General features: G+C 40.5%; 2 protein-coding genes across 5 annotated transcripts in view; one reads left to right on the top strand and one right to left on the bottom strand.

The window, feature by feature from the left end:
- Positions 1–13067, top strand: part of tbc1d30 (TBC1 domain family, member 30) — a 39687-nt gene extending 26620 nt beyond the window's left edge. For 2 of the 3 annotated variants that reach the window (XM_049567223.1, XM_049567224.1), the window contains 6 exons: positions 12–180; positions 521–626; positions 729–835; positions 1145–1284; positions 4810–5040; positions 10870–13067. In XM_049567223.1, the coding sequence (XP_049423180.1) occupies positions 12–180; positions 521–626; positions 729–835; positions 1145–1284; positions 4810–5040; positions 10870–12089 (1973 nt within the window). In that variant the 3' untranslated portion in view covers positions 12090–13067. Of the gene's footprint in view, positions 1–11; positions 181–520; positions 627–728; positions 836–1144; positions 1285–4809; positions 5041–6161; positions 6249–10869 lie in introns of all 3 variants that reach the window. The other variant, XM_049567221.1, reaches the window with a different exon arrangement.
- Positions 13068–17656: 4589 nt separating this feature from the next.
- The window catches only part of prkcq (protein kinase C, theta), a 45963-nt gene continuing 40294 nt past the window's right edge, over positions 17657–23325 (bottom strand). For both annotated transcript variants that reach the window (XM_049567238.1, XM_049567237.1), the window contains exons 11-18: positions 23070–23239; positions 22375–22548; positions 21267–21358; positions 20893–20955; positions 20644–20782; positions 19949–20137; positions 19695–19823; positions 17657–18722 (exon numbers count right to left, since the gene is read on the bottom strand). In XM_049567238.1, the coding sequence (XP_049423195.1) occupies positions 18561–18722; positions 19695–19823; positions 19949–20137; positions 20644–20782; positions 20893–20955; positions 21267–21358; positions 22375–22548; positions 23070–23239 (1118 nt within the window). In that variant the 3' untranslated portion in view covers positions 17657–18560. The remainder of the gene's footprint in view (positions 18723–19694; positions 19824–19948; positions 20138–20643; positions 20783–20892; positions 20956–21266; positions 21359–22374; positions 22549–23069; positions 23240–23325) is intronic.

The following is a 23325-nucleotide window of genomic DNA, read 5'->3' as shown; positions in this document are numbered from 1 at the left end:
TGCCCTCTCAGGCAGCTACGAGCCTCCGCTGACCAACGTGTTCACTATGCAGTGGTTCCTCACCATGTTTGCCACCTGCCTGCCGGCGCCCACCGTGTTGAAGATCTGGGACTCGGTGTTCTTCGAGGGCTCAGAGGTGCTGTTTCGGGTCGCCCTTGCCATCTGGGAGAGACTGGGAGAGTGAGTGGAACGTTGCTTACAGACACAAGGATTCAAATTGTGTGGGGCCCCTGGGAATCAACATTTAGTGTCGAAAGGGGTCAGTTGAGTTGAGTTGAGGTTTTGGCCTCCTGGGCGAAGTGTTTCGGGCACGTCCCACTGGTAGGATGCCCCAGGGCAGACCCAGGACATGCTAGAGGGACTACATACCTCCTCTGGCATGGAAACATCTTGGGGTCCCCCAGGAGGAGCTGGAAAGTGTTGTTTGGGAGAGGGATGTCTGGGGTGCTTTGCTCAGCCTGCTGCCCTGTCCTCCTCTCACCTGGTTGTCTCCTTTCTTCCTCCCTCCGTCTCTGTCCAGGCGGATCGAGTACTGTCAGACGGCCGATGAGTTTTACAGCACGATGGGGTGTCTCACTCAGGAGATGCTGGAGCGCAACCTCATCGATCCGTCTGAACTCATGCAGGTACGGGATAAACCAAACTGCTCACACCTCTTTGAACTCTTAAGTGATGTTTTTAGGATTGGTATATGCGCTGTTCACCTGATTGACCTCTCCATCTATCAGGAGGTTTACTCCATGGCAGTGTTTCCTTTCCCTCAACTGGCTGAGCTGAGAGAGAAATACACCTACAACATCACTCCGTTCCCTACCTCAGTCAAATCCAGTGGAAGGTTTGTTCTATACTTATAGATACTAATGCATTTTAGATCAAGCAGATGGCGGCATTTTTAACCGATTGGTATTGGGTATATTGCGCTACATAGAGACCAAATCAATCTTTGTTTTACAACGGCCTCACACAGCAACACAGAGTGTAACGCCGTTAGCTTTCTTGGTGTATGTACCAAAGTTTAGGAGCTACAACCTCAAAAGCACAGTCTCCTTTTGTCTCTTTATGTTACACGTGTATGTGTAAGAACGTGGTGATAGGAACGTGCTGTAGGGGCAGTGGTGATGAGGATGTTATAATCTTGTTCCAGTGGCGGTCTGGGCAGCTGGGAGAGCGATGATGACGCCGAAATGGATGATGAGGACGCTGTGGTGACGGCGCTCGGTTGCTTGGGTCCCCTGGGCGGCCTGCTGGCCCCCGAGCTGCAGAGATACCAGAAACATCTCAAAGGTCAGTGCAGCCACACGAACTGCCACACAGGATTTAAACGGCAGCCCAGCGGAGAGTGCATGGCCAAGTGGCTCAAAACAAACTGCTGCTCCAAATCCTCGTGTTTCTGCCCTCGTTTTGACTCTAATTACAAACTGTGTCTGATCTGTTTCCTCCAGACAAATCCCCATTTCCTCCTCCCTCAGCGGCTCCACCAAAGATGGAAAAAAGGCAAACAGCTAGAGGGATTTAGTTAAAAACATTGGTTAAGATCTGAAGTAGTATTTGTACTCTCTCCGGAGAGATTTAAAAATGACTTTAGAGACAGAAATGAGTGTTTTATTTAACCTCTAAGTAGATCTCAGTACAACCCAACTGACCTGGTTCAAAGAGCAACATGACTCATGCTTAATTGTGCCAACTGAATGTCAATAAATCATCACCAGTGGTTCTGAGACAACAGTATAATTACAGTAAACTAAACCACCAGCTGCTACAAGCTTCAACAGAGCGTCTTACATTGTGTGCTGCAGTGTTAAATTTGTCAGCTATTAGTTTTCTACTGTGACAAATGTGTCAAATGTTCTTGTTATTTTTTTATCAGATTAGTTTAATTTGGTCATGTTTCATTTGACTAAAAGTTTGGACATTTTAGTCTCATCTCAGTCAAAGAAACTTTACATTTCTGTCTTTTTTTTTTAGTCATCAGATTATATTGAACATTTCACTGAGTCCAGTCAAGTCAAAACCAATATTTTGTAGGGCTGCCCCCCGACTAAGAATTTTCCTAGTCGACCAGTAGATGTCATTTAGGGCCATTCGTCGACTAGACTCATGTTTACGATGTTAATGTAATTATTAGCGTCTGGGCAGCCTAAGCTGCATGTTCTTCTTCTCCTTCTTCTTCTCCTTCTTCTCCTTCTCCTTCTTCTCCTTCTTCTTCTCCTTCTCCTTCTTCTCCTTCTTCTTCTCCTTCTCCTCCTTCTCCTTCTTCTCCTTCTCCTTCTTCTCCTCCTTCTCCTTCTTCTCCTTCTTCTTCTTCTTCTTCTTCTTCTCCTTCTCCTTCTTCTCCTTCTTCTTCTTCTCCTTCTCCTTCTTCTCCTTCTCCTTCTACTTCTTCTCCTTCTTCTCCTTCTTCTCCTTCTTCTTCTCCTTCTTCTTCTTCTCCTTCTCCTTCTCCTTCTTCTTCTTCTTCTTCTCCTTCTTCTTCTTCTTCCAAGGAAATCATACTTCCCATGCTCAAAAACTCACCAAACTTTGCACAAAGGTCCAGTCTCATGCCAGATGTCCTCAGCTGTAAACTCAAGCCAATAGTCCTGATGGTGGCGCTACAGCAAGCGTCTAAAGTTCAAAATTTTGAAAATTCACAACAAATCAACCATATGTGCTAGAGATTTGCAACTTTCATCAAACTGTAGCCCCAATACTGAAGAAACTTTCATACATTTAAACCTATTGCAAATTATGAAGTCCATCACTCAGTTTTTTTCAAAAACTGTAAAACTTCTTAAACCTATCTCCTCCCACAATTTTTGCTCAATTGACACCAAACTTGCTACAGAGCATCTTCAGACTGTCCTACACAAACGATCCACACAGATTGTTGATTTATCAAAAATTGAGCCTACAGTGCATCAAAATGTTTGACTGTAAATAGTATTGTAAACATTACTTGCAAATTCTTGCTAAATACATTTTCAATGTTCATTAAAAAAAATGACAAAATTCTAGAGTCATGGTAGATGATGTTTGGAAAATATCAGAATTTTATCTCAAAAACTGAATTTTTTACAGCATTTTGAATTTCGCTCTCATGCGAACAATTGGAGTCAATGTAAAAATGACATTTTTAAACATCAGTTTTTCACTTATGGAGCAATTAAATCATTGTTTAAAAACAAATTACCAACATCTCCATGCTGTCTAGATGCAATTTGTGTATTTTCGGATTTTTGTCTTCATAACTGAATTTTTAACAGCCGTTTGAAATCTGCCTTTACACACTAACAGCTGCTGTCTTGCACACAGGTGACTGGCTTAGTCAATTTGTGAAGCTACATGTGACATTTCTGTTTGTCAATTAGCTCAGTGAGATAGAGGATGATTCTTGGTGTTGAAGATTGCGAGTTCAAGCCTCAGCTCGTGCAACATTTCCATATGAGAAATCTACCCAAACTTTTCATAAAGGTCCAGTCCCATGCCAGATGTCCTCAACTGGAAACACAAGACAATAGTCCTGACATTATTAACACTGTTCTACATTACAGAGAAATACAAAACCGTACTAATGACCCTTCATTAATATAGGCCTATATTTTATCTCCAAGTGCACGTCACACACTGAGCGAGCCGCCTGTTAATGACGCTGTGGGCTAATGGGCATGTAGCTACTTCCATGTTTCAGATGATACGTCATGTTTGTAGTCGACCAATGAAGATGAGTTTACATATCACCTTGGGTTCGTCCTTCACCTTCTCAAAATGATCCCACACTTTGGATTTCCTGCCCGACATGTTATTAACAAGAGCACAGTGGCAGGTCATGGAAGAGAAAGTTGTTGACGAACATATTTAGTCATAGTTTTCATAGTTTTTTTTATATAACTCTGGTGTGCTGCTGGGTATGATTTGGACTTAATAATAATAATAATAATAATACATTTTATTTATAAGGCGCCTTTCATGGCACTCAAGGTCGCCGTACAACAATTGAAAAAAAATACAGGTAATACAATTAAAACACATCTAAAATACAACAGAAAAACAGTGCAGAGTTTGCAGCAGAACATTAAAAGACAGAGGAAACATTAACACTCATACGCCTGCCCAAACAGGTAGGTTTTGAGGTGGGACTTGAAAACTAAAATAGAGTCAATGTTCCTGATGTCAGGGGACTTACAACACAAAAGGAGGAAGAGCTGCTGAAAAGTGACAAAAAAAATCAAACACGCTGACCTTTTTAAAACAAAGAAAATGTCAAACATCTCAACAAAAACACATTTACCTCACATTAAAGGTCAGCTTTGTCTAAAAGTGTAATGTTGATGATGATGCCATCAGAGGCAAACAAACAGGAAGGACTGACTCAGTCTGCTCTGATGGCTTCATCCAGACCCAAAGTCTGAGACAACTGTAACTTTAGACTGACTGCATTACTGTGGTCTGCAGATCTGTCTCAGTCATGTACAGTATGTAGTCCAAGAAACATTTGGCACTTACTTTGTGTCTGGAGTGGTCAGCTGATCTTGATTAAAGAGGATATAAGTAAAACTGGGTGAGCAGCTTAAAAAGACTAAAAAAAAAAGACACATCGGATTTTGTCTGATTTGTGTGCTCTGCTGGAATATTTCCTTCCACTTTTAAACCAAAGCTTTTGGCTCTAATCTTTGAATCTCCTCATTCCTTCTGTCCTAAAATCTTAAAACAAAATTAAATCCAACGAGTAGAAATAGTGTCAGACACTGCTGGGTAAATAGAAGAAGAGTTTGATATTGGGGATATACAACATGACAGCAGTGTTTTTTTTCTTCTTCCTTGTGTCTCCAGACCAGCGAGGGGAGCAGGGGAACATCGCAGAGCTGAGCCCAGGAGCGGTGGGAGCTGGAGGGGGAGGAGGTGGAGGAGGAGGAGGAGGTGGTGCCAAGGCGGAGCATCAAGCAGCAATAAACAGCATGATGATGGAGAGAATGAGCACTGACATCTACGCCCTGAAGAAGCAATACACTCGCATCAAAAGGCGGCAGCAGCAACAGGCTATGCAACTCTACATACGCACAGGTGGGAGGAAAGAGTCATAATAATCATAATAAAACTATAACTGCTTTTTCTATTCATTATTTTTACATTAATGTCAACAGGGAAAAGCCTCACTTTCATGAGAAGCCTGTCACATTAGGGGAATGGTTTGTACAGTGGGGTTACTTATGTTCATTTCCATTTTTTTATCCTAATCCACCACATAAAAATGAGGCATAATTATATGAATTACTTTTCTGTCATACTTTTTTATCCATTAAAATACATAAACATTAACATAAACATTTAGTATGGCATAACTGCAACCTGCTATGATGGATTCCATGGTATGCTGCTTTAGGATTTATGTTGTATCCCGGCTTCTTTATAGATGGTACAGTGATTTATTGTTCCCAATACACACTGATGTTTCATTTCAAAACAGAATATTTACTTTAATTTAGAGGCATTGTCCCTAAGAGGCTGTATTGTTTAAATCCTAGCCATAGGCTGATGGATTTTAAAACTAAAAAAGACTGCATAGACCAGGGGTCGGCTGCCTTAACTATCAGAGGAGCCATTTTTGACCGAATTTTAAACTGGTAGAAACACTATATATAAAGCTGTTGTAAAAACTCAAATGACTCTATCCGGAGTAGTCAAGCTAGCCTTTTGAGCTAATGCATGCTAACTACGCTTAGTTGCTCTGAGCTTTAAATTCACCTCTTCTAAGCAGAAGGCAGAAGGTAACGTCATCTCAGAGCCTGACAGGGTGAAGCCTCCTCTCCTCCGGGCAGCTGCCTCCTTCTCACTCTGACTCACTCTGGGTCTGTGTCTGCAGCTGCCTGTAACGGTGAGAAGTGAGAAAGCGAGGGGCGCTCACATTGCAGCTAAAGTAGGGACCTAAACGTCTCCAGAAATACACTGCACACTGCAAAAAACGACTGCTTGACTCGAAGAATCTCCGACTGATGATTTGAATCTTTGACTTCAAGTGGCAGCCGCAGCAAGTTTGCCCCAAATGTATACATATGATCTAATTTAAATAAGTGCAAATAGCACAGGAGCATTGAGAGGCTGTTTGCGTGGGATCTCAGTTAGGAGAGCGTTTTACCCTGGCAGCATCAAGTGACATGTGTTTGATGATGATATGTGACTCGCAGGACCTGAACATGACGTGGCCACAAGTCCAGGGGTTCTCCAGGAGCATCCCAACAAACACAGCGACAGTACCGACCATCACACTGACGGTACTGGTGTCTAACAAAATGATCATGTGAAACTGGGTCTTCTGGGCCTGATCTCAGGGTCTTTAATGGTTTATTCCTGCTGAATTTAACTAATTGAATAATGTAAGGTGGATGGTTGCTGTACGTCTAACATTGGTTCCCAAGACAGATTTCCATTTTAATTTTCTCATTTGATTTAGCATGAATTAAGAAAATAACCTCTGGAAATAAAACATTGTGCAGCTTAAAGAGTCGCTGCTGAGATCCAAACAAGTGTACAAATGCTTTCATGCTTATTTTAACCATTCAGAGTTTTCTCTTTATAAACTGAGGAGAATCCCTCTGGGAGAAAAAAGCGTTGGAAATCTGGTGAGGGAACTGCTGCCTCAAAAATACTGACTCCTGTTCAGGTTGTATAACTGTACATATAACCATAAGGTCTTGGTTGTTTTAGCTCGAGAACATGTCGTGCTCTCAAAATGCTGGAGGATGCAAACATGTATGATTCACTCTGTAAAACAGCAAATGTAGCTGCAGTGCTCAAAGCAAACAGAACATGTGGTAAATTTAACATATGAAAATGTTTCTCAGAGCAGTACTGTCGACTCTGACTGGCATTTTGAGAGCATTTTGAAACGGATGCTAAATTCTGCTTTAATTAAATTGAATTTCTTTTTTCCTGACAGCTAGCTGGGACAGCTGGTGATGGTGTTGTTCTTTTTGCAGGTCAATAAACCAGCTGTATTCTGAATATTTATTTGGAGACATCTTTCACTACTGCACACAAGAAAAGTCCATCAGATGCATTTTAATTACTGAAATGTCACTTTAAATGGCAGAAAATGACAGTTGTGTTAATATGTTGTTAGCTGCTGTATAACAGTGGTGGAAAGTAATGAAGTATATTTACTCAAGTACGATTGTTAAGAACAGTTTTGAGGTACTGCACTTGTGTATTTCCATTTTCTACTAGTTTATACCTCTATTCTAGAGCTAGTTTGTTAATAAGTTAATCAGTTTGAGTAATTTTTTAAGACAAAAAAGATAAAGTTATCTGATTCCAGCTTCTTAAATGTGAATATTCTCTAGTTGTGGACAAAACAAGACATTTAAGGACGTCATCTTGGACTTTGGGAAACACTGATCTACATTTTTCACCATTTTCTGACAGTTAAACAGTTAACATTTCCTCCACATTTAAGAGGGAAATATTGTACTTTTTACTCTACTTTATTTATGTAAGAACTTAAATGACTTTCCAAATTTGGATTAATAAAATAAAGTTTAATCAACAAATAAATAATGATATTAGTATAGTATATTAATAAGGCTTTGTTGGTCCCCCCTGGGGGAAATTTACAAGCTACCCAACAGTATATAAACAGCGCTAAATTTACTAGCTGTTATATTTAAGTATTGAGTGTACACATTAAGGCATCAATAATTACAATCCAATAATATTTTATATATCTCTCTATCTGTCTCTCTCTATACAGCTCTAAATGTGCATTTTGATGGCATTACTTTTGTACTTTTACTTCAGAAAAGTTTTAAATGCAGGACTTTTACTTATAACAGAGTATTTAAGTTAAGTTAAGGCAAGTTAAGATAAAATAACATAAATTAAGATACGACAAGATAAAATAAGATAAATTAAGATAAGATACATTTAGATAAGATAAGCTAAAATGAATTTAGATAAAATAAGAAAAGATAAGATAAATTTAGATAAAATAAGATTAAATAAGATAAGATACATTTAGATATAAGATAAATTTAAATAGAATAAGATAGGATAAATTTAGATAAAATAAGATAATAAATTACGATAAGCTAAGATAAAATAAATTAAGATAAATTAAGATAAGATACATTTAGATAAGCTAAACTAAAATCAATTAAGATAAAATAAGATTAAATAAGATAAATTTAGATAAAATAAGATTAAATAAGATAAGATAAATTTAGATAAAATAAGGTAAGATAAATTAAGATAAGGTACATTTAGACAAGCTAAGCTAAAATCAATTAAGATAAAATAAGATTAAATAAGATAAATTTAGATAAAATAAGATTAAATAAGATAAGATAAATTTAGATAAATTAAGATAAGGTACATTTAGATAAGCTAAGCTAAAATCAATTAAAATTAAATAAGATAAATTTAGATAAAATAAGATTAAATAAGATAAGATAAATTTAGATAAAATAAGATTAAGATAAGATAAATTTAGATAAAATAAGATAATAAATTACAATAAGCTAAGATAAAATAAATTAAGATAAAATAAGATAAGATAAATTAAGATAAGGTACATTTAGATAAACTAAGCTAAAATGAATTAAGATAAAATAAGACAAGATAACATAAATTTAGATAAAATAAGATAATAAATTACGATAAGCTAAGATAAAATAAATTAAGATAAAATAAGATAAGATAGATTTAGAGAAAATAAGATACATTTAAATAAAATAAGAATATACATTTAAATAAAATAAGATAAGCTAAAACAAAATAAGATTAGCTAAAATAAATTAAGATAAGATAAAATAAGATGAGCTAAAATAGATTAAGATAAGATAATACTTTGTTTGTCCAACAAGAGGGAAATTAGTGCAAACAGGAAGCATCAGCAGAAAACAAACACAAAGGAATATATAAGTACATACTGTGCTGTCGTTTTGCTTCTATCACTGAAGTGTAAGATCTGCTTACTTTTTCTTCCACTGCTGTACACTGTACCGTCCACCATCTACATTTTTATCCTGTTCCACTCATGATAACAACAAAACTAATGTACCTTTAATTCTGGAAAGCATCAGTTAATGTTTCATATAACAAAACACTGAGGGTGTCTTCAGGTGTGACAGATGTCTCCAAATGATTGATGTTTTCTTTGGCTGCATGCTGCAGGTTCCTCTCACTCACATTTTGATGTATGTTGCTCCTCTCGTTGCACGCTAACATATGACTTGTGAATCTTGTATAACAGAATTACAGCCAGATTTCTCTTTCAGATTCAAACATGTGTGCACACACTCACCCCTCTCCCTCCATGTTAGTCATCACTCATATAAACACTCTGTAAAGCTCAGTAATCAGCTTTTATAACGACATGTTTACATCAACAGAGTTTACCAACACTGGACAAACAGCTAATATATGGTGTATAACATGAGAGACATTCATGTGCTTGCGGCCAGTAGTCCAAAATACTGTAGGTCTCTTCCTGTGAGAGTCCTGATTATAAATATTTGGACGCCCTCTGGTGTCTGATGGAGGTGCTGACTGTATTTCCAAACGTGACTCAGCTGTTACATCTCCTCAAACAGAAATGACACATTTCTGTAATGTAGTATATATTTATTTCTCGTGGATCATTTTTTAAGTAAAACAGTTATTTGTTTAATACAACTTCTTAAATTTGATGATATGTTATATTTGGTTACATATCTAGAAATTAAACATGGTTGGACAAATTACTTGGGTAGCTTAAAATGGACATATTATGGAGTAACTGATCCGTCCCAAGAAACACTCGAACAGTCTGATGGTCGCTGGCTAGCATTGTTTCCAGTTAGGAATCTCTTGTCCACACTGGGCGTGATGCGAACAGGTGAATGAGCACATGAAAGCCAGACTGTTTTAGTGTTTCCCAACCTGCTCAATGAGTCAGTGAACAGGCCAAGTGATGCGTCATTTGTTTGAAAAACTGCTCGCCCTTGTGCTATTTTGGCAAAGCTTCACACAAATCTAACCAATTCAATTCAATTTAATTTTATTTTATTTTATTCTATTTTATGTTGTTTTATTTTATTTAATTTTTGTGTTTCACATACATAATTAGCAAAACACCAGGGAATAAAAATATTAAAAAGTGTACAATACAATAGTCAAATATGTCAAATACATGTTCTCTCACAGCATGTTAGGAAGAGGTTTTACATGCGGCAGCACAGTGGTGCAGTGGTTAGCACTGACGCCTCACAACAAGAGGGTTCGAATCCATTGGCCAGCCAGAGCCCTTCTGTGTGGAGTTTGCATGTTCTCCCCGTGTCAGTGTGGGTTTCCTCCAGGTGCTCCAGCTTCCACCCACAGTCCAAAGACGTGCAGGTTAATTGGTGACTCTAAATAAGTGTGAATGGTTGTCTGTCTCTATGTGTCAGCCCTGTGATAGTCTGGTGACCTGTCCAGGGTGAACCCTGCCTCTCACCCAATATCAGCTGGGATAGGCTCCAGCCCCCCCTTGTCTGATCACTTTTGTACGGTAGTGTAATTAATTAATGTGAGAAAAAAATGTGCTCCGCTTTTCTAAATTATAGTGATTATCTTAAAATTAGATTATATTAACTTCAAGAGTTTTCACGGGGAAAAATTTGCTGTTTTTCTAAATTGCTAACATTAGTGTCTCATTAACTCAGATAGACAAGTAGAAGTCTTCCCATATTTCTTTTCCCCCAACTCTGATATAATAATCTTATTTCAGAAAAATTGATCAATTTTTCACCACAGATAAATATATTACACTTCAGGCTAGCTAGCCTCATAGTAAGGTCTCCACTTCCTGGGCTCTGCATCTGTTATTAGCCTGTTTAAATGTGTCTTGTTCTGTCCCCTCACCTTTAATCTTCCCTCCAGACAAGTGTCCCGCCACCCGTGTCCTGCCCTCCCAGCTCAACCCTTCCAGCGCAGTAATCAACCACCTCCTTCTGGGCCGGAGACCACGTGGGGATCCCCGAGGCTCCAGACCCACATCCACTAACGCATCCACACTACCAGGGTCTCGACCTCCTTCTCTGTCCCAGAGTCAGGGCTCCCCGGCCAGGCAGCGTTGCGGCTCGCTGCTCTCCAGCAGCACTGGATCTCCAGGGAGCTCTGGAGGAGGCGCGGGGTCGCCCTGGCGCGCTCATGTGCGGGTACATCGGAGGAATATAGCCAGGGCTCGAGCACAGCTGGGCTTTGGAGATTCAGAGGAAAGGGAAGATGAGGAGGAGGAGGAGGAAGGAGGATCTGAGGGCTTTGAGGGTCAAGAGGAGAAGATTAAGGAAAATGAGAGAGGTGATGAGGAGCAGAAAGAGGGGAGTGACTCCTGTGGGTCTCCATCTCCTGACCCCTCTGGTACAGGGTCAGTGTGTGAAGAGGCTCCACAGGATGCGGATGAGATAAAAGAGGCGGAAGTTTCAGAGGTGGTGGTGCAGCTGGACTCCCTGGATCTAGAGGAGGAATCAAACCCACTACCAGAGTCCAAACCTGCACCCCAGGTTCCTCTTCTCCCTCCTCCCCCGTCCTCAAACAGACACAAAGAGTCTGACTCCTCAGGTTCAGAGAGATGCACCGCCTCTGACAGACTCTTTCCCTCCATCGCTTTACCTCCACCTCACCACTCCCTCAGCTCCTCACCCTCCACTCTCAGTCCATCCCCCTCTCCAGTCCCTACATCGACTACTCTCGGTCCGTCCTGCTCGTCCTCTCCTACACCACCCTCCACCCCAACGCCAAGCTCCGCATCCTGCCTCCCCTCATCCCCATCAGCTAACGGCCTCTCCTCTCTAACTCTCCCCGCGTCCTCCACCTTTTACAAAACCTCCTCCCCCTCCACTCCTTCACTTTCCTCCATCTCGTCATCATCCAAATCTCATTTATCCTCTTCCCCTTCGACCCCTGCGCTCTCGTCCACCGTCGCTCCCAAACAGCAGGTCTTTTCCCCGTTTCCTAGCGTGAAGCAGCCGAGGAAATCGGCAGCAGCCAGAAATCTCGGCCTCTACGGTCCAACATCCAGAACACCCACAGTACACTTCCCTCAGCTCAGCCGCAACCTCAACCGCTGTAGTGCTGCTGGCGCCACCGGGAGCCGATGAAGACCGCTGCGCTCCTGAACTGCTAGAAACACACAATCGTTACATGAAGAATCATTCTAGTATCTACACCATGTTGCCTCCTGGATATCAAGAAAATAACCCTAATATTTAAGAATGACGTAGCCGATTCGTGTGAAGGAAACCATTTTTTTCAACCGCATTGTTACTGTACAGCTGAGAACCACAGGACTACAGGACGATAACAGTGTCGAGCCCTTTACAGTGGCCTATGCAGGTCTTTCTTGACTGTAATGATAAAAAATGATGTAGACTATGTTTGACGAACTCTCTAGATAGTTACATTTCGTCTGTGCTGGACATCTGTGTCTCTTCAGTTGTGATTTTAGTTTCCCTGGACTGAAACATGAAGACGCTCAGCTTGGACGAATTCTTCTTTCTGGACCATATGTGGCAACATGATGAAGTACCTTTTTCCTATGAAATCACACAATAGCCATCCAGTTGTTTCTATGCCAAGTATTTAACAAAATAACCCAAGAAACAAGACATACCTAAGAATTGTTGTAAATGAGGAATAATAAAAAATGTTCTATGTGTGTGCCCCAACACAACTTCCCAATCTTCAAATGTCTGATGTCCTGAAGCTTCTCTTTTTTCTTTCTTTCCTCTCTGTCCTTAACTTAATTGTCTGACACGAGGCTTGTAATGTCTTGGACGATAATGACGTAAGTGTAAATGGGGATTCTACTCTGAGACCAGCTTGGCCAACGTTTGTTTTGACCACTGGGGTGTGAATACTGTGCAAATGAAATGTGGCAAATCTTAATATACAGCTAGAAAAACCACATCAAATCATATTAGTAGCTGTGTTCACATCAAAATAAACCTGCACAGCAGTTACAAGGAAACCTCAACGTTTATTCACAGTATATCCAGTATCGTCAAACCACACCACATTCCTACTTCAAAACTAAACACTCAACTGCTGCTTTAAATGAAATAAATACAAGGACAAAATCCCAGTGTGGTCAGTCATGTCATTCTGGAGAAACGTCTCACAACATCCTGCTTCCACTTTCATTTGACTCAGTGGAAATAAATCTTGGGCATCAGTTTTTCAAAGGACATACAAGTCAAACTTTGACAGACATTGCTGTTTTGAACATTTCCAGATTGCACAAAGATGTTGCTCACCAGACAAATAGTTTTAGGTGGCTGCGTAAAGAAAGACATTTTAACCTGTTTGTACAAATTGTTTAAACAAAGATTGTGGCAGGAAGTGACGTATTGTATATTATTATTAGTTATTAGTAGTAGTTAAAACTTTTAATATTCAATTAATTTTGAATCCAAGTAAATCTATAATAATTATCTTAGTAACTATTTAAAGTTTAATTTTAATTCTCCCCTGCGTTGCTCAAGACGGGGAAGAAATATAACTACGCACCGTTGGGGCATGTCACTTCCGGTCGCCATCTTTGTTTACATACCAAAGCGCCACATCCTGTGAAGCCAATTAAATGTCTTTACTTGTGACACAGGTGGAATATTTTTCCTAAGAGTTGGCCAGAGGTGTTATTCACGAGTGTGGGAATGTTTTCAAAATGGCGGTAAGTGTTGCAAATTGACCCGCCGGTTTTTTTTTAAACCTGTGACTGAGAGAAACAAGTAAATTAGCCGTTAGCTAACAGTTAGCATGACGCTATTCCAAATGTGTTAAATGTAAAAACAAAGAGGGAAGTTACACGAGAGGAACAAACTGGGACTGAACTATACTGCCAGTTTCTAATTATACAAAAAAATAAGATTTATAATAATGTTAGCAAGTGAAATGTGGTCTGTGAGAAGCTACATAGTAGTTAGCCTTGATTTGGGTTAGGTTAGCATGGACTGCAGCTAACGTTAGCATCTTTATTTTTAAACCAGTGCAGGTGGTTTAATGTTAATGGAAATAAATTGTTCACAGAGAGAGAGAGAGAGCTATTAACTACTGGCATTTTTCTTGCTGTTGTTCTCCATTGTGATTGATTAGCCTATGTTAAAGTGTTAGCATGTTGCTAGATAGAGGACACATGGATGGTTTTCATCTAGGTTTCTTAGTGTCTTCACCTGTCAGCCTCCACATGTGTGTTATCTTCTTTCATATGTCATCAAGTATCTTCACAGTTGTACTCATAATTATTTCTGTCTCTTTTGCAACCTCCACAAAGAAATATTTTGCTACCATTTTATCTTCAGTCGCCAAATGTCTGTTCAAGAATTTTGAGTTAATTCTCATTTTGTATTTGGAAATGAACTGAAAGAGCATTTGCTGTGGTTTCCACTGCCATATCTAAGTACTGGTTTACTCATGGTTATACTACCTTTCTACAGAAACCTCTTTATTTTACTGTATTTTATGAATTCTTATGCTGTGACTCACTAAACCACAGTAATGCTGTAATCTAATGACACAAACATAAGTCACTGCTGTTCACCGAATTTAGTTTCACATTAAATATAGCGCTGCTTTGTGTGAGTGAAGTCATATTAAAGGAAAATGATGCCACACACACTGTACACCACATTATCCTTGATTACTGGGAATAGGTTTGATGTCAGCTGAGGGCACTACCGCACTCCAAATAAAGAAACACTTGGAAGAAAGATGTTGCTCAAGCTGCCTAGGTTTCTGTTTAAATGCTATAAGTAGCACTGTTAAATATGTGTAGTATTACTGGTTATTAGCTGCTGCTGTAACCAACATGCCCTACAAACCTTGTGTTTTGTCTTGGTTAGGTGGTTATGCAGTTGATGGCGGCAATGACTCAGCAGAAAACTCATTAAAATGAGTTAACAGTTGTACTAGGTTACTTAATGACTACAAGTGGTTCGTTTAAAGGGAAATTTCGGTTTATTTCAACCTGTCTCTTATCGTTTTAAATTTGTTTCAAGTGACTAGTGACATAGAAATAATAGTTAGCATGTTAGCCGTTAGCCTAGATACAGCCGGGCGTCAGACCTGTTAAAACTTAATTGAACGGGCAACCTTCAAGTGCAAAGTTAGTCCACTAAACAGGCTTTTTTTCCCACAAAGACCGCCTCATATCGTTAGGATAAATGTCAGAGAACATATAGAAAACGACATGTAAACGTGTTGTCTTACCTTACCGGTGTGCTGCCATGTTTGTTTACCATTTAGCTAAGGCTGCAACTGGTCCCATTCCTTGCAACAGAGGTATTCCTCTTCTGTGGGCGTTGGGGTACACAGGTAATGTTACACCACTGATCTCCAGAGCTTCCAGCAGCCATTCCTCCTCTCGTCCTCTACCTGTTGCGCCTCTCTCTCTCTCTCCTCCTCCGTTCTTCAATTTCACAAAGCTCTTCGTCAGTGTATTCTGGCTCAAATAAATAAGGGCGGCCATCAAACTCTGCAAAATCAAATTCCTCCTCCACAAAGTCGAAGTCTGGCAAAAAGTCAGCCATTATTCTATAAATCTTTCATAAAATAAATGAATGAACTTTTCAGGCTACTGTCCGGTTCTGCACAGTATGAGATCGCTGCTTGTTCTCGCGATATTTCGGCCGCGCTTTGGGAAGCAGAGGTAAACGGTAAACACACCGTAAGGTAAGACAACAGCTCTGAAGACCACCTAAATGTGGAATGTTAGTATATAGGCTTTCCACATCGAGAGGTGATGGCCGCCCTTATTTATTTGAGCCAGAATACACTGATGAAGAGCTTTGTGAAATTGAAGAATGGAGGAGAGAGAGAGAGGCGCAACAGGTAAAGTTAGAGGACGACAGAGGAGGAATGGCTGCTGGAAGGATTTAGCTCTGGAGATTGGTGGTGTAACGTTACCTGTGAATGCTGTGCCCCAGTGCCCACAGAAGAGGAATGCCTCTGTTGCAAGGAATGGGACCGGTTGCAGCATTAGCTAAATTGTAAACAACAAACATGGCAGCACACCGGTAAAGTAAGACAACACGTTTACATGTTGATTTCTATATGTTCTCTGACATTTATCCTGACGATATGAGGCGGTCTTTGTGGAAAAAAAGCTTGTTTAGTGGACTAACTTTGCACTTGAAAGGATGTCCGTTCAATTAAGTTTTAACAGGTCTGACGCTACGGCTGTATCTAGGCTAACGGCTAACATGCTAACTATTATTTCTATGTCACTCGTCACTTGAAACAAATTTAGGACGATAGGAGACGGGTTGAAATAAACTGAAATTTCCCTTTAAAGGTTTAAGTTGTGTGAGTCTGACTTACTGTAAAATTTGTCACATTATCTTCCTCAGTTCAATTCTGCCTTTGCTTTTTATTTAAATTATTATATAATCAGTGTAGCTGCTCTGTTTCCTGTGTTTGTGTGTGGTTGTAGCCTAAATATTAAGATAAGTGAATAATAATGAGAAATTTGTGAACAGATAGAGATTTTATTTCTGCTGTTGTTAGAGGTGGATCATGCATTTTGGCATGTGTGCGCCTGTATGTTGGTCTGTGCACAACTAATCTCAGTTACTACTGGACCAATCAGCCTAATAATTTGTGTGCATATTTATGACTGTATGCTCAAGGACCTCTTGTGGTTGCGGTGATTTGCAGTAGTTGAAAAACCGATTTTATTGACTATTTTATACCGTCATTATCTGCTGCCTCCTCACTTGTCTTAACCGGCCAGTAGGTGCCACAAGTTTTCCGGACAACCAGCCTTGTTGTCTGTTGCAGGCCACATTTTGGCCTTTTTTTTGTGGCTCAAAAAAAGGTGAAAGTTTGGCCTCACTTTGAACCGTACCATCTGCAGAACAATTCCGTAAAGTATATTTTATGATCCACTAAAGTTAGGTACGATACCAGATGAAAAAAAAGCCCCATTTTGTTATTCTCTCCTGTCATCTTGACTGTAAAGGAGCTGGGAAAAATTGAAGTGTGCACAGTAGGCCATGTGGCTGTTTAGGGTGGCCACCTGGTAGAGACCTTGGGGTGTCATTTATAAGCATTGCATATGCATGAAACGAGGCCTGAAAGAGGCGCATGCCACTTCCCACGGAAAAATTGTTATCTATAAAAACAGACTTGATCGGAGAAGCTTTGACCCATGCTTATGAACATTTTGGAGAGGAGGAAACTGGCGACATAGATGGTGAAGGCCATTGTGGACAAAGTCGCAAATCACTAAGCAAAACTGCTCAATGGCAATATTAGATTGACAGGATTTTTGCATTAATGTGAAGAAATAACTTGGATTTGCTTATTTAATTTAAAAGCACACATTCCCACTTGGCTTTTTTGTCTATAACCATCTTTGAATTATATTTCCAGATTGTTGATATCATGATATAAAATTACATGTACGATCTTACGTATATAATTTCTGCCTGTGTGCCATGTAAAGGACTGACTGTTGTCAACAGTTCAGTGTTTTTTCTAACGAAGCCATTTGAGATGTTTTCTGAATTTCTTAGTAATTTTACTTGGAAATATATATTTTACAGGGCAGAGTTAAGTGGAAAAACTGAGCTGGCTCTTCTTTCAGTCTCCACCTCCACTCTGTCTGTATATCCAGTGAGCGATACTACACATGAAGTTTTGATTTAGTCAGAAACAAAAGAGATAGCAGTCTAAAAAAAAAACCACACACACATTTTTATTGTACAGAATTCACAATGAAGAGAACAATAAAAACTGCGGTATGCAGCTAATCTAAGTACCTGATCAAATGACAGCATCAATAAAACTCCTGAGGTACAATAAGAAAACACGTAAATAAAAACTACAGTACACATTAACAGATCTACATCCAGCTGACAGTTAAGTATATCAACAGAATTAGAACACATTTATTTACACAACACCTTTTAAAATATTTTTTAACATTATGTACCCAACATGTAGGTAAAAGACTCTTAAAGCTATGGAATAGGACAGAAAATAGAACAATTACAGGACAATTTCGTGTGACCGAATTTCTCAGTTTGCTTTAATTAAAGAAGTGAACTTCATAAAGTATTATGAGGCACAATAAGATTATTACATTACATTTTATATTGATAAATACACTCTGATGAGCACAAAGGCAAGTTAGGGGGTTAAATACTTTAGGGGGGAATTCTATAGGTGATTAACGATATGCCACAAGTATTTAATAAATTCTATGTGAGGCAACGGACTTCGGGTAAAATTTTTAAGTAAAGACTTTTGGTGTATCTTCTTTGCCTCTTCGTCTCAGCTCAGACGTGTTTGTTGTTTGGCTGTTTTTAAGGGATATTTGTGGATATGTTTGTTTTATTTAGAAAATTTAAAATGGAGAGAGACAGTAAAGACATGCGATAAAGATCCCGTCACAGTTACATGTGCCTTACACCCAGGACACCCCCTTAGTGGTTATCATCGTGTCACGGATACAGCTGAGTTTTGTGACATTCACGGTCTAAAGTCTCTGCAGTTTGATTTAGTTACAGTAAGTGCTGGTTGTGGCTGAGTGAGCGGCCTGCTTGTAAGGTAGTAGGTTGTTGGTCAGGTGGTCAGCGTGGTGCCGCCATGCGTGTCATCCCCGGGTTAACAAAGGAGAAGTTTCGGAACATCGTCTGGTCGACGCTGTTGATGAGCGTCCGGTCGGCACACGACAGGCGGGGCTTCTCGTTGATGAACTCTTTGTCAAAGTTGCTGCAGTCGCTGGGCGACGTCTGCGAGAGAGGAAAGGAAAACATGTCAAGGCACATAATGGCTACATGTTTAAAAGTGGATGTTTTTTCTTTCGATCAGAAATTTTGGGCGTGCACAGAGCCAGTCGTAAACAGACAAGAGGCCATGTGTCATAAACTGTGGTAAGACTCCAAGTGAAACCCAAAGAATGCTATGCTCCTAAAACCCGAATTATACAGACTAATATAATGTAATAAAACTCCGCTAATGCATTTCAAAACGTCAGAACGGCTCGTCCGTCGTAATCCAAGTGTCCTGAAGCCACGGCATGCAAAATTGACTTGAAAAGACGTAATTTTCTCCACTTTTATAGCATAATTTCTCACCGTGGTCAGTTAGCCTGCTCTACAGTCGTGCTGTGTTTACATGGCAACTCGCGCGAGACTCGAGAACTAGCACCACCACTAGCCATCAGTTAGGCTTCAGGGCACTTGGATTACGATGTTTTTGAAATGTAGCTAGTTTTATTACATTTTCAAAATGTGGGTTCCATGCATTTCAAGTGTAGCTGTTATTCCAGCTAGCTGGTATCCTCCGAACGAATTTTGTGGATTAAAAAACTGCACTGGACTGGTCGGCATAAGGGTCAGTAAGTACTGTCTGTATTTTTATTCTAAAGTGGTCATTTCCTTTAATCCGAAAATGCTAAATTCGATAAAGACCTAATTCAGAAAATCCAAATGGTGTGTGCTGTTTATTCATAATATATATATTTAATATAATATAATACTGGAAGATTAGTGTGAATGTAAATGAAACCAATGAAACATACAGTACAATACTGATTTAACAGCCTGAAAATGTGTTGTGAAACACCAGGTGTGTGTGTGTGTGTGTGTGTGTGTTTGTGTGCACGTATCTGTTATCTCAATTTAAGATAAGTAAAGCAGGCTCAAAAAATATCCACAGCTAACTGTTACTACTACTACTGCTTCAACTATGAATGTACTTACTAAGGTTGGCTTGAAGGGCGGCGCCACCTTCCGTTGTTCCAGGGCACTCCAGTCGGTGCAACTGAAGAAACTGTGCTCTCTGATGTTTCCCTTCACTCCCAGGCGCTCCTCAGGCTCCCTGACAAACAGCTGTAGGACAGACACACCAGAGGTTACACACTGTGCATGTCTGATTGAGATACGCACATACCAAATATCAGTCACAGATTTCCACAGATAAATTAGTTAAGTACCCCTAACACACACTGTCTGACCTGGATCAGGATGTCCTTGGCGTCTTTGGTGAGCCAGCGGGGATAAACAGGGTTGTCGGTTCGTATGGACTGAAACAGCTCCTCTTCGTCGCGGCCGTGGAACGGAGACTGACCGATCAGCATCTCGTACAGCAGCACGCCAAACGACCACCAATCCACTGAGCTGTTGTACTTCTGACCCAGCAGGATCTGAAACACAAACACACACACTGTTAAAACACACTGTGTAGCCTTTCTAAATTTGCCTTGGATAATAACATGCAGCTGATATCTTACAGAGAAATACAAAACCGTACTAATGAACCTTCATTAATATAGGCCTATATTTTATCTCCAAGTGCACGTCACACACTGAGCGAGCTGCCTGTTAATGACGCTGTGGGCTAATGGGCATGTAGCTACTTCCATGTTTCAGATGATACGTCATGTTTGTAGTCGACCAATGAAGATGAGTTTACATATCACCTTGGGTTCGTCCTTCACCTTCTCAAAATGATCCCACACTTTGGATTTCCTGCCCGACATGTTATTAACTAGCCTGTGGAATAACCGCAGGTACCAGCCCTGGAGATTAATGTGACAAATATGGCGCTTCGGTTGCTGTCCGTGGTGCTTCAAGCGCCCAAGACACAATATCTCCACTGGGGCCAGTCAAAACTACATTGCGTTGCTGATAACATGATGTGTGTGGTCACCTCAGGAGCGATGTAGTCAGGTGTCCCACAGAAAGTGGCGGTCCGCGACTCATCTTGCATGTTCTCCTTACACATGCCGAAGTCTGCTATCTTTATGTGACCCTCGGAGTCCAGCAGCACATTATCCAGCTTCAGATCCCTGCAGAGGATACGAGCAGCGAGACATTAAACCAACAGAAAGCAGTGGGTCTCTTGAGTTTTAGTCATCATCAGTTTCAGTTCTGCTTCTGGCTTCTACTGAGACTCTACCTGTAAATGATTCCTTTAGAGTGCAGGAACTGGAGCCCACAGATGATCTCAGCTGCATAGAAGCTGAAAGAAGACACAGATGACATGGGGGGTGTTATTTTTGTCTTTCCTCTTGCTTGTTTCATTTGCATCACTACCTGCTGATTCCATCACAGAAGTACAAAGGGAAGTGAATGAGACAAACAGAGCCACCACATTAAGCACAGATGTTATAGAAGACAAATTGGCCCAATCACAAGCAGTTATGTTAAAACAAATGTAATCGTTTCTGTGTTTCAACAAAGGTTTCATAGCAAGAAAGAAGCATCCCTCAGTACACGGTACGCAGATAAATTAGTGTCTTAACAGCCGTACTGGATGTTGCGCATACATACGTGGCTCTATGCAGATCAAACTTGTGGCAGCTCTGGATGTGGAACATGAGATCTCCTCCATTCAGATACTCCATCACGAAGAACAGGTTTTCCTGGATACAACAAATACAGATAGGTCAGGGCTGTAGTTGTAGCCGTGGAGGGTGTCGTCTATCCATCCCTTTCTCGTGAATGCAATATCTCAAGAACGCCTTGAGGCAATGTCTTCAGATTTTCTGTAGGCTTTGTGGGCTAGCTGCGTTAACATGAGGAAATAGTGTCCACTACATGGTGACCACCCCTCTGTCCCACTGGCAGACCCAGTGAGTAAGCGGCTTAATTTTTAAGCCGCAAACCCCATTTAGCATTGTTAGCAATGTTAGCACCACTAGCTGTGCTGACACTGCTAATATTGCTAACAGAGCTAACAGTCGTCAACAATGCTTAAGGGAGGATTGTGACTCAAAGTTGAGCTACTTACTCACTGAAGCGACCTGCAAGGAGGCCAGAGGATGGCCGCAATGTCTCCACAGCAATGCTGTCAGGTCAGGATGGTGTTACTAGTGGTAATTGCTGAATGAGCAGTGTCGCTAGCTAGCTCCCACCAGACCCGGTTGGTGCACAGTACAGTAACCCTGAGAGTAGCAAAATTAGCTCATAGACTGACATGCGCAACCAGTCAAAAATATGCTTGGTGGAACTGATGGTTGACTACCCTATTCTGAGGCAAACAAAAGTTTATGATACCAGCATGTTTCAGCAAGATAGTCTGAACAAATGAACACCACTGTCATGATTGTTGAAGCGTAAATACAATCACCAGAAGTAAAAAGCTAACGTTAGGGTATAAAGGAACTACACTACGGTTGCATGACTTCAGTGTTGCAACAGCCGTGTTTGGTGTGTTGATGATGCCTTTTTCAAGACGCTTGAAAACTTAAGAATTAATGAGTGGGGTATTTATTGAGGTATTTTTTTGCCGTAGAGTCTCTTAAGCTTATGTTAATCACAGACCTTATTCAAGGCATCTAACCAAAAACCCATTCCATTGACTTCAAGACTAGGAAACCAGAAGTGCTAAAATGCTAACTAATTTCAGGGTGTGAGTCGGAGTGTACGTGATTGTTACCTTGGTCTGGAAGGTGCAGTAAAGGTGCGTGAGGAAAGGGTTTTCCCAGGCTAGAGAGAGAACCCTCCTCTCCACCATGGTGCACTCCACGTCATCGTCCATCAGCACCACGTCCTTTTTCAGAGCCTTCACCGCATAAAACAGCCCGCTTTTTTTCAGCTCAGCTAAAAACACCTGGAAACACAGCAAGAACATGTGAAAGCTGCCAGACAGTTCATATGTTATTTTTTTTTGCAACCCACTTCTAACACTCCCCCACTCTCATGCTGTTTGTGATGCACGGTGATAATTGCCATGACATTAGAGCAACAAGAAGTCAGTGGGTTTCTGTGGAAACTGGCTGTGAGAAGAGAGAGAAGTGTTGACCACAAGAGTCATAACGGTCTGTGTGACCACCCTCTGTTTATGAGAATGACAAGAATATCACTGATGACAAACTCGCGGAAAAAAGCCGTCCTCTGAACGTGTTGCGTATGAGTTCTAATTACTTTATAGAGTCTTAGACCTACAAGTTTATATATGTCGCCCAGCCCTACTTTGAGCACCACAGGCCGAGTGCCCCCGAGTTCCATTATACTGATAAGACTGATAAACAGAAGTACAGTTAAGAGGCAAAATATGTATTTTTGATTTGGGGGTGAACTCTCTCTGTTCTCTCTCTGTCTGTCTTGTTTTGATCACATCATCTGCTGTACCTTTCCGAAGCTGCCCTTCCCGAGCATCTTGTGCAGGACGAAGTCATCGATGGTGAATTTAGGCTGGTGATCCTTCCTGGGAATGGCGTACAGAGGCTCTTCTTCTGTCGGCGACTCAGTGATAGACCTGCTGATGTCTGTCGGTTCGTCCCATGAAACACCCTGCAGTTCTGCAGGTCAGGACGCAGAATTAGGAGAAACAAATGCATGATATGAAAAATGACCAAGAGGAAATGTACTGGATGAAAGTAGAGAT

This window comes from Epinephelus fuscoguttatus, linkage group LG22 (assembly GCF_011397635.1).
Source record: "Epinephelus fuscoguttatus linkage group LG22, E.fuscoguttatus.final_Chr_v1".
In the NCBI taxonomy this organism is placed as follows: domain Eukaryota; kingdom Metazoa; phylum Chordata; class Actinopteri; order Perciformes; family Serranidae; genus Epinephelus; species Epinephelus fuscoguttatus.
This window is presented reverse-complemented; position numbering and strand designations above follow the sequence as displayed.